An 11,675-nucleotide genomic window follows, 5' to 3' on the forward strand; every position below is an offset into this window, starting at 1 on the left:
TAAAAAAAAACTTGGTCATAAAATGGGAGGCTACAGAAAACTGTGCTTTTCTTCTTCAATTAGTTATACTTCAGTGCATTAAAAAAAAAAAAAAAAAAAAAAAAAAAAAAAAACCACAAAAACCAAAAAACATTGGTGATATTGACTTTTTTAAAGTAATGAGAATTCTGTTTGCTAGTCTTAAGGATTTGCAGCAGGAATTAAACTAAAGTATTACCTTCAATGTCTGTTCTTTTAGACAGTCGGTGAAAAGGTGAAAACAGTGAGGGTCTGTCTTGGTTAGAAAAGAACAAGTCACCACTTGGCTATGTGCTGTCATGTAGAGAAATTATGTGGAAGAAAAAAGATGAAGCACTCTGAACTTTGTGTTTTTTTCTGTATACTTAAAATTAATTTTGTCTCTTTAGTCAGACATGAATAGGGATATAAAAATAAATTCTTTATTACACAGGTAAACATAGGTTCTTATGCACAGCCTGTATTCATTGTGATTCTAGCTTTAAAAGTATGCTTTCTACTGATTTTATTTTGTGCCTCACTGGTGACCTTTGTGATGAGGCAGGATGCAGTCCCAGAAAATCTGCGGTTGACAAGAAGTTGAAAGAACAGTGTCGCTGAAAGTCAGGACTTACTCAGGAGAACCTTGAGTGAGCAAGAAATTCAGTAAATGGAGACCTTGTGGAATTTGAATGGAATTTTGCACGCTTGTTGGTATAACCCCATATATCAGAACAAACTGGAAACTGGGGAGCCTTGATGAGGAAGACCTGGGTGCTGACGTGAATACTAAATTAATGGCAGCATGCCGTCATTTATTTGCAAATAAAGCAAACTGGGTACTGGGCTGTGTTAGGAAATAGAACATGTTTATCTCCCTCTTACCAGAAGTGGTGAGGCAACACAGACAAAATGTGCTTTTAGCTCTGTTTTAGCAGAAAACAGGATGGATTATTTCAGAGCTTACACAAAGAGCTCGGACCATATAGCCTCCAAAGATCACATTCTCTAATTAACACTTCTAGAACTCTCTGCCATTTTTACTGTTTTGCTGTTTTTTTTCTCTTCTTGCTTAGGCTTCTCTGTCTAATCAGGGCTGTCTCTGCGATGTTTGTAATGCCTTCTATTGAATAATTTTCTATCTACGAAGTTCCATATTGGCAGTTTTTCTGAAGAAATATTCTTTAACTTAATTGTCCTTTGCATGGCTGTTTACCATCTCCTGTGTTGTTGTTTTTTTTTCCCCAAAGGTAAAGGATGCAGACTGTAGAGTTCTATGTACGTGTCTTTTAAACAAAGACTAGAACAGAAACAAGTCACTGTGACAACATGGGTGGTTGTAGAAATCAAAGTTCATTGAACATGAGCATCTATTCACAAGCGTGCTTCCTTCCACAGCAATTTCTTCTTCAGTAGTATCAAGTCTTTTCTTGGCCATTCTGTCCTCTGCAGAATTACTAGCATTGCCAATTGCAGGACTACATCTGGTGTGGGTTTCGATCTCTGGAATTGGTCTCCTTCCAAAGAATGTTTTTTGTCTCTGTGTCAGACTGTTTTTTTCTACTTACTATTACAGCATGAGGACCCTTTCTCATATTGACTCTTGCCTAGGCAGCAGTATTGTTAAAGGAATTCTGCTGATCCTCTCCTATGCAACCAATATTGTCGCTGAACTCAATGTACATGAGTTCTGTGGTTGTCACTCTGCTATTCTGTGGATGGCAGCAGATAGCATCCTCTGTTTCAATCAGTGAACAGTTGTACAACTTTCTTCTCTCATCAGTTACCGCAGTTTGAGGTGTGTGGATGTATGCTCTTTTCCATCAGCTGTTGACTTCTTGTAATTATGTCTTTTGAAAGCAAGCATTGTCCATGGTGGAGGTTTTTTGCCCCCAGATTTGCAAGTTTCCTTTTTTGTAGTCACTTAGACCACTAAAGACACTTCCATTATTCATCATTCTGGAGATAGTCTTTTGCCAGTTCTTTTTTGGCATTCATGGGCTGACTGAATTCAAAACCACCTTCTATAAGCATTTTGCTGGTCTTTCAATCTATGAATGGTTAGGTGGCACTTTGTATGTGATTACCTCAAAACTATCAGAACTAGACATTTTGATATGTCTAGCACCATATGATAGCTATTACATCTTGGTTAGACGCCACAGTGGAAGAAGGACTTAGTATTTACCACCTTTTTTACTTGCCTTGAAACCTCAAGAAGAATAGATTTAATACCCAGAGATTCAGCGTTTTTAACCTGTTTGTATTTGTTTTAGCTCTTGACCACCACAGTTTTGTAGATACGGGGCCTCATGGTTATCAGCTGTGTCAGAAATCTTTTTCAGATTGCTTGGAAAATTACTGTGGTCATGTAAACACCTTTTATTTTCTATTTTAGGTGAACAAAATGGTAACAGAAATCCTGGTGGTCTACAAATTGGTGACCTTGTAAACATTGACCTTGATTTGGAAATTGTACAGTCTTTGCAGCATGGTCATGGAGGATGGACTGATGGCATGTTTGAAACCTTAACAACAACTGGAACAGTTTGTGGCATTGATGAGGATCATGACATTGTGGTACAATATCCAAGTGGCAACAGGTTTGTTTTATAGTCTCTGATGTTCATAATCACAAACTTTGCTTTTGGCACGTGTGATCAGTTACTGCCAGAGAGGTTCTGTTCTGCTTGTGTGTATATTAAGATATCTCTGAGGATTTTTATATTTCTTTTGCAATATGTAATGAGGGCTTATATAAGCTCTCTGAACTCAAAGGATTAAAAGCTGTAGTAGGACAGATTTGTTGCCTTTCACACTTAGAAAAAGGTTGAGTCCAAAATAATGAAGTTGTGGAATACCTTATTTCTGAAATGTTGTGTTTTACACAGTACTTGTTTTTTTATTATTATGAAGTACCTCATGGTTTCAGAGAGAATGATAAGAGCAGTGCAATGTGGAGTTTCAGGAAAACAGGTTAAGAGAATTGGTGATGAATGTCCTTGTTGGGAATCTCATCTAATAGTCTAGATACATTGACTTTATCTGTACCTAGCTTTTTTTTTTTTTTTAATCAATGGGGTATTAGTTTGGGTAGATGTGAAGCAGGAATAGGAAGTGTTGGGGAACTTGTTGCCAAAACCACTTAGTTCAAGCCATATTTCATGTTCTGTTAGCTGCTTTGATGCTAACAGGCTTCAAACACAGCTGTACTGATAGATATGAGCTATTATGTCCAAATGGTTTTGTCATTTTGCTTACAGGTACTGGTTTTCTCTTTAAAAACCAGCCAATGAGTAGATCATTATTTCAGTTCTGCCTGGAGACTGACCTATTTAATTTGTCCCAAAGGAGCTAAGAATCATTGCGCTTGATGAACTCATGTGGTTAGTGATTGCTCACCACTCTAATCTACTTACAAAAAAAAAAAAGTATCAAGATTAATATCTATCAAGATTAGTGTCAATGTATTCAGGCTTTTCCTCTGGATATTGCTTGTTAATATTGCGAAGTAATGCAAAAATCTTTTTTCTCAACTAATAGGAGCCATAGGGATGCAAGTACCATTTTGTCTGATAATTGTGGCTATAGAGGCAATCAGAGGAGCTAATCTATATTGTGGTTTCTTTTTTCCTTGACTTTCATCAGTCACCTGATGCTTCTCGACCAGATCGAACAGTTGAATGCAAGTCAATCCCGGAACAAATTACATGTAAAGCGCAGACAACCTTATTTAAATACTGGAATATAATCAGGCATAAAAACAGCTAAATTTTTGTAAAACAATAAAATTGATAGTGGAAAAATAGGATAGCTCATTTCAAATTCAGGTGCATCTTGACCATGCATTTGATTGGAGAATCTTTTTATAGTTTCATATAGCATCTTCTGACTTTGGAGAGGAGGAGCAACATCCAGAGTTCTTCCCTTGTTGTTTCTTGACAGTACAGTCGTTTGTGAGACAACTCAATCTTTCCCATTCCAATTTGGCTCCTTCTTGCCCTAGAATAATAATAATAATTAAAAAAACTACTTTCAAGAATATTACATTGTCATGAGCTGTTAGCTTGTGAGACATTTCTTCTTTGCTTCAGTAATTTACATCTCTGAGGATGGCAGTATTCAACTGATGAGCCACATTCACTCATCTGGGCAAGAAGCAGTTAACAACATGTGCTGCAGCATCAATTTACGGGAAGGTTTAGGCATACAAGCAGAACCTTATTCAGTTTATTTATATTCAGTTTATTTATTAACATTTTTTTTAAACATTCATTTCACTTCCCAAGTTTAAAACCTACTTCAAATGATTCTTTGTCTAGGTGGACATTTAATCCAGCTGTTCTCACCAAAGCCAACGTTGTCCGAAGTGGAGATGCTGCTCAAGGTGCAGAAGGAGGTACTTCTCAGTTTCAAGTGGGTGACCTTGTTCAAGTGTGCTATGATTTGGAGCGAATCAAGCTTCTTCAGAGAGGTCATGGAGAGTGGGCTGAAGCAATGCTTCCTGTAAGTTGCTGTATGTTTGGACTCAGGGTGATTAAACTTATATTTCTGGTTATGATTGTTAATAATACCTGGAGGCCATGAAAGTGTCAGAGAAAGAATATTTAACCAAACAATAGCCTGATGAAATTTAGGATTAGTAACTGAATTATTATACAACTGATTTGATAAAAATTGTTTTCTGTAATGTTCAGATATCTAACTACTTTATTCGTAGTGTATTTACTTAAGATGTTTCCTTCCCTGCAGACTTTAGGTAAAGTTGGTCGTGTCCAGCAGATTTATTCAGACAGTGACTTAAAGGTAGAGGTTTGTGGGACATCTTGGACATATAATCCAGCAGCTGTCTCAAAGGTGGCATCAGCAGGATCTGCTATAAGTAATGCATCTGGTGGTAAGTGTACTTGTGTTAATCACAGAATTGTTAAATACTGGTACAGAGCTTGGTATGTAAGGTTAATAAAACTCAAGGCTTGATGTTTGGCTACTCCAATATTACTCTTCATGGGGAGATGAAAGGGGAAGCTTGCAGTAGGCATGGAGTTGTTTATAGTTGTTATCTGGATAGACGCAAAATCAAATATGCGATTCTCTTTGGCTACACTGCAAGTATATCTTTGGAGACCAGCACTGAAGGCTTTAAAGCTGGAGTGGTAAGAAGGGATGATCAAATATACTTTGGCTAATCATAGTGGGAATTTTTTTATAGGCTACATAAGTACATTTCATTTCTGTTGAACCTGCTCACGTTCATAGAATTGTAGAATGGCCTGGGTTGAAAAGGACCCCAAAGATCATCCAGTTTCAACCCCCTGCTATGTGCAGGGTCACCAACCAGCAGACCAGGCTGCCCAGAGCCACATCCAGCCTGGCCTTGAATGCCTCCAGGGATGGGGCATCCACAGCCTCCTTGGGCAACCTGTTCCAGTGCGTCACCACCCTCTGTGTGAAAAACTTCCTCCTAATATCTAACCTAAACCTCCCCTGTCTCAATCTAAAACCATTCCACCTTGTCCTAAAGTGTTAGTGTTCATCTAATACTGATGGCAGGAAGATTATCCAGTACATGTTTTGTGTTCTATTGACAGTTTCATTAATCGGTTGTACTAAAATGTCTTTTTTCTTCTTTGTTATAGCTAATTGTTTTTTTTTTTTTTTCCCCCATTCACATATTTACATTGTCAAGAAATATTTATACATAGGCTTTTAGACTTTTTCATAGGGATTGTGAGCATAGATACAGTGAATTTTCTCCAAAAAAGGAAATAAAATAGAAAAAAGACACACAGTGACTATGATAATAGAAGGCAGGAATTTGACAAAGTTAAGATAGAAGACTAAGAATCCTGGTACATCAACATGTCAATCTGTATTTTTACCTGCTCCCCCTCCTTTCTGTATTTTGTGGTAGATAAGCTATTTGTGGTTTAAAAAAAAACCCTTCTGTTCTGAAATACTTGATGTGACTGTCTCAGCTATTTAAGGGGATCAGGATTCCGGATTTATTGAGAACCCTATAATAATTTAAAGGTGGTTTGTGTGTTACTAGTTACATGTCTTTAGAATTGTGACAATCTTTGCTGTTGTTTTTCCTGTTCTTTTGTGGCTAGAATTGTAGTCTTAACTGTGATCTGTTTAATAAATGTAGAGAGACTGTCCCAGCTATTGAAGAAATTATTTGAAACCCAAGAATCTGGAGATCTCAATGAAGAATTGGTTAAAGCTGCTGCCAATGGAGATGTTGCTAAAGTGGAAGATCTGCTAAAGAGACCAGATGTGGATGTGAGTTACAGGGGTCTTGTAATGCTAATGGTATAGATGTCCTTAGCCAATCAGTAGCATGCTTGCATAGAAGTAATATGCCTTGTTCCAGTGCATCATCTCCCGTTTGTTTTCCTTTGAATTGTGCAGAGGGATGTCTGAAATGCTGCTTAATACCCTGTTTCAGTGGACAAGTTTTGTTATGCTGTCTGCTGTGAATAAAAGTGTCTTCAGTCTTATGTCTTCCAGAATCAGGGCAGAGAGTTAAACTCTCACAATTAGTGAAGGGTGTCAGACCTCTTTTGTTTTTAGAGAATAGGAGGAGGGAGGGTAGATTTGGATGAGTGGATTTTTGTGGTTTTTTTTTTCTCTATGTTCATAAGGTAGATCACCTAATCTCTCCAGATACTGTTTCCCAAATTGTTTAGTCACATTACTGTGTAATTAGACAGAAAATGTTTAAGGACTCGATTCGGGAAAAACAAAATCACAGTCGGAGTTTTTTGTCACTAGAACAGTAGGTATCCTTGTAGGAAGTAGATTAATCTCCATCAATTCCAAGGGTTAGTTTGTAGCTCAAGATTATATAAAGCATGATATTCTGTTCAGGTTGACTTTTGTTGTTGATGTAAATTAGAAAATGAAGTGTAACTTAGAGCAGGGAACAGACATCATTATGAGGCCTATTTTCAAAAGCTTGTCTTTACAGAGGTCCAAAGGTAATCTGTATACGTTTTTTAATCCAGCTGTCATTAAGATCTTAATGTGTGAAATAAATGCTTCTTCTTTCCTTCAATCTAGCTAATGCCGTGAAAATAAGATAGCACAGACCTAGGAGGAGGTGATGTCAAAAAGGCAGCTTTCTAAAATAGTTCATTTGCTAGTCTTGTGTTTGATTCAGTAATATACTCTGTTTTCTAAGACACTTGCATGTATGCGGTGTCTCGTAGGGCTATGTGCATTTATCTCAAAGTGTTAATTGCTTCCAGGTAAATGGACAGTGTGCTGGACACACAGCTATGCAAGCAGCTAGTCAGAATGGCCATGTTGACATTTTGAAGTTGCTTCTGAAACAGAATGTGGATGTAGAAGCAGAGGTAAATGAAATATTTCAAATATTCTTTTTGTACCCTTACATTTTAAACTTACCTACGCACATGAATAGCATATCTATTGGAGTTGCTTTCCTGCAATAATTTATAAATTCTTCTGGTTTTATTTTAGTTTGCACTACATGCAACTATATTTCTAAGCTTTCTAACATGTTTCTTTCTGATGACAGGTTAACTATTTTTTGCTTTTTTGATTGATTGATAGATAGCTATTAAAAAAACAAGCAGAGTAACAAAGGGTGTAGAAAAATTTTACTTTTTTTAACGGTATGTAACCAGGTTGCAGAGAAATGAATAGACTGTCTTTTCATACTGATTGCTTTTCTTGGACACAGTGTAGCAAAGTGTTGTGTGTTTAGTATAAGATGTGCTGCTTTGTGTTTAAAAGCTAGTTATGCTGTGTTGATATCACTGATGAAATGATAAATTCCTTGGTACTGAAATAATTTTCATATTCACTGGTACATCTTTGCTTTGTAGAAGTTTTCTACTTAAATGGCGAAAATGACAAATTTGATGCAGTAATTTGTTGCTGTGGACTAAAATCTGTGAAACACCTTCATTGTAGAAGCTGTACTTTCACTGCAGTACACGCCCTGCATTGTTGTTAACTAGTCTGAGCTGCTTTTCATCTGTACTGTGGGATCCAAGCTGCAGCATTAATCAAATTGTGAACTGATACTTCAGTGGTGTAAGGAAGGATTAGATGCATTGCAGAGGGAGGTCAAAGTGTTATCTATACAGCTTTGAGATAAGGCATCTTGTAATCATCTGGTGGGGTTGTTAGTGTTCCCATTATCTCAATCAGAAGAAGGTTCTGTTGGTGTTGCCTCCTCTGTGCTTACCTCAGCTTAATTCTGAGTTCAAGTGGCTTCTATTTTGTCAGAAAAAAATTGTTACTGACAGCTTAAGAAGCTGTCTATTATTATTAAATAGTATTATTTATACTATAGTATATACCTAGAATATGAGAATGAAGTAATGAAACTGAGACAAACTGAATTGAATCAGAATTTTAATGCTGTGAAGCTTCATCATAGAACCAGAACTTGCATTTAATTTTAGCTTCAATCCCAAATTTGCTTTGGAAAACAATTTATAAACTCAAAGTTAAGATATGATAAGCCCTAATATATATGTAACTTAATCCTATGAACAATTCTCTGGTCTTCTTCCATGATTTGGAATTTGGCAGTTCCTGGATTACAGAATAGGTTATCCTTAGTTACAGGGTGGGTGATGTATTGTGTTTTTGTTTGTTTTTGTTGATGGTGATATAGCATTGAATATCATATATTGTAGAATGCATATTTCTGTACACAGATTCTTCATTCTCTATTATTCCTTTATGGTTTGATCAATTCTTTTATTAGTTTAAATAATCTCAGTTCCATTCAAATATCCCTTTCTTCAAAGGAATTTTCATGGTTCTGTTTAATTTCTTCTTGAAGTGTGAAATGTATGGAGTTAAACTATTGTTTCTACCTCAGGATAAAGATGGAGACAGGGCTGTCCATCACGCGGCCTTTGGTGACGAGGGTGCTGTGATTGAGGTTTTGCACCGAGGCAGCGCAGATCTGAACGCTCGCAACAAACGGAGGCAGACTCCGCTTCATATTGCTGTCAACAAAGGTCATCTTCAAGTTGTGAAGACTTTACTGGACTTTGGCTGCCATCCTAGTCTCCAGGTAATGCAGACGTTAAATACCTAAAACGTGAATCTATTCTACCTCTAGCATTTCAAGCGTGTGGATGCTGTGTATAGATAATTGAATAATCACGGAAAATAGGATGGAAAGGACCAGACCCTGTGAAGTTCTCTCTCCCATCTTCTACCCTAATGTGACCAGCTGTAATAGAAATGCTGTTATTGATTGGTTTTCTAAAAAGCTTGATAAAGGCACCTGATTTATTCAGGCCAGTTCATGTTAGTTGATATTTTCACAGACTGTAGTTATCTGTGATTGTTAATTTTTTCTCCAAATTCTTTCTCTATCTAATCTGCAGCTGTTTGCAGCTTTGAATTTTTCTTTGGATGTTGATACTGTGGAATGTTTCATTGAAAGAAACCTTTTTTCCCCTAGAATTGACCTATCGTCAATACAACTGTTTAGCCAAATTCTCTTTTAAAGCTCAGACTTTTATCTAAAAGGTCATGATATATGGGGCCTCAAGTTCCATAATTACACAGGCAATTTTATCTGTAATGAATGTGGTGGAAGCTGTGACATATGAGTGGAACCTCCTGTTGAGAAGGTAGAGGAGAAACCTGCTGTCAAACAAGCAAGCATCCATATTCTTCGTGAGCTTAATGCAATCTCATGCAGTGCATTAGTAAAACAAGTCAGAAGAGGTTTTCAGTAGAAATAAAAAGCTGTAATGTCCTGATAAAATCAAGACATGTTAGTAATACATCTACCATCTTGCTTTGCCATCATGTCAAAAAGCAGTAAAATTTTCAAAACTGTATATTCATGTAACAAAAGTAAAGCAAACTTAAAATTAATTAATATATTGATTGTCTGTCTGCTTTTACCTGGCTTTGTGTGTATACTCTTGAGCTTGCTGAGGCTGAGCTGTCAGCCAGCTAGTGTTCATCCATACCCTCCTTAGTATTTGCTGAACTTGGGATAAATAAAGAATCTTTTGTCTTGAGTTTAGTCAGGGGTGATAATGTGCATCATACAACGATCTGTGGGTAGGCAAAGTGAATATCTCTGATTTGAAATATCAGAAATTCGTTTGGTTTGAAAAATTCAGTAGAATGGTGCTGTGGATCTCTACCTGGAAAATAAAACTGTCATTGAACATAATGAACTTTCAGATCCTGCAGGGCTGAATGCTAATGGGCAAATGTGAGTAGGCAACTGACTTGGTGGATAAGAGCACAGAGTAGTGAGATTGAATCACGACTGGAATTTAAGTGCCCATCACTCTTCTGCTGAAGCCCATTCTTGGTGTAAACAGAAGCATGTTAATTTGTAAGCAGTAAATCCAGCAAATGCCATCAGTTAGACTAGATAAAAGCTGCACAGTTAAATTCTAGCAAACTGGTTCAAGTTTTTCCTTTATTTGACACTTTGTCAATTTGTGATTCTCATGGTAAAGATTCAAAAGATTTGTTTTCATATTGGACTGTATTGCTAAAATGTTCAGATCCTGTGTTTATCAGTTAGTAGTTGAGTCAGTGACAAAAGTCTTCCTGACTTATATGGTGTTAAAATTTTACTGGAAGCATAAATCTGGAGAGTTTGCTTAGATAGCAGCAAATAAGCATAAATGGATGTGTTTTCTCACTGTTAATCATAGGACATTCCTTTTTAGCCCAACTGTTTGGGTCCTCGAATAAGTAATGTACAAACTACTTTTAGGAATAAGTAGTATTTCCCCTTATTTGGGATATTTGAAGAATAAAATGACAAGCTAAAAATATAAATGAATTGTCTTCAATTTAATTATGCAATGAAATCAGAGAAATATTTTCATTTTCCTTGTGTAATGTAATCCAGTATGAGCTATAAGAAGTTTAAAAGCTTAATATTGTTTGTGACGTTGGCCTTTGCTTCATGGAAAATGATGTGCTTCAGTTAAAATGACAGATGTGCCTAAATCACTTGGCCTGCATTTTATTTGTTCCTTCTCTTTAAGCTTTTATTTCCCATCATCTTTTTGGCATTATCTTTTATGTGGTTAATTACTAACCACGTAAATTACTAATTTGCCATCAGCACTCAGAATTCCCTTCCTTCTCCCTGCCTGGCTAATCTCTGTTGTGGTGTTCTTGTTGCTGACCTTCTGTTACTCAGAAATGTTAATTTGGGCATCTCATTAATCCACATGTGAGATACAGAAGCTGATATCTACACCAGTGTCTCCAGTGTTGTCACATGCAACAGTGCTTAAACTCTGGTTTGGAGTTCTGGTAGCTGGGTAATCATAGAAAACTGGGAGCCCAGGGAGGGATTACCTACTCGAGTGTTTTCAAAACCAGAACAAGAGCAGAAGCACCATGCTCTGAACTCTACAGTATAGCCACACTTCTAGAAACGAAGACCTGTTTTGTGTGGTCAGTTTTTCCTAGTGATATTTACATGTTACTTCTTAATGTGGATGCATACAGAAACTGATGCAAGCTGTTTCTGGTTTCAGGATTCTGAAGGTGACACTCCACTCCATGATGCAATAAGTAAAAAGCGTGATGACATCCTGGCTGTACTGTTAGAAGCTGGTGCAGATGTTACTATCACCAACAACAATGGCTTTAATGCTCTTCACCATGCTGCACTAAGAGGAAACCCAAGG

The 11,675-nt window shown here is 36.9% G+C and overlaps 1 protein-coding gene across 3 annotated transcripts in view; it reads left to right on the plus strand.

Annotated features, from left to right (window-relative positions):
• Nucleotides 1–11,675, plus strand: part of MIB1 (MIB E3 ubiquitin protein ligase 1) — a 72,617-nt gene that overhangs the window by 22,090 nt on the left and 38,852 nt on the right. For all 3 annotated transcript variants that reach the window (XM_052704333.1, XM_052704334.1, XM_052704332.1), the window contains exons 6-12: nucleotides 2,396–2,600; nucleotides 4,320–4,503; nucleotides 4,750–4,894; nucleotides 6,149–6,282; nucleotides 7,251–7,358; nucleotides 8,864–9,061; nucleotides 11,523–11,674. In XM_052704333.1, the coding sequence (XP_052560293.1) occupies nucleotides 2,396–2,600; nucleotides 4,320–4,503; nucleotides 4,750–4,894; nucleotides 6,149–6,282; nucleotides 7,251–7,358; nucleotides 8,864–9,061; nucleotides 11,523–11,674 (1,126 nt within the window). The remainder of the gene's footprint in view (nucleotides 1–2,395; nucleotides 2,601–4,319; nucleotides 4,504–4,749; nucleotides 4,895–6,148; nucleotides 6,283–7,250; nucleotides 7,359–8,863; nucleotides 9,062–11,522; nucleotide 11,675) is intronic.

The sequence above is a fragment of the Tympanuchus pallidicinctus genome, unplaced genomic scaffold (assembly GCF_026119805.1).
Source record: "Tympanuchus pallidicinctus isolate F22 unplaced genomic scaffold, pur_lepc_1.0 scaffold5, whole genome shotgun sequence".
Classification (NCBI taxonomy): domain Eukaryota; kingdom Metazoa; phylum Chordata; class Aves; order Galliformes; family Phasianidae; genus Tympanuchus; species Tympanuchus pallidicinctus.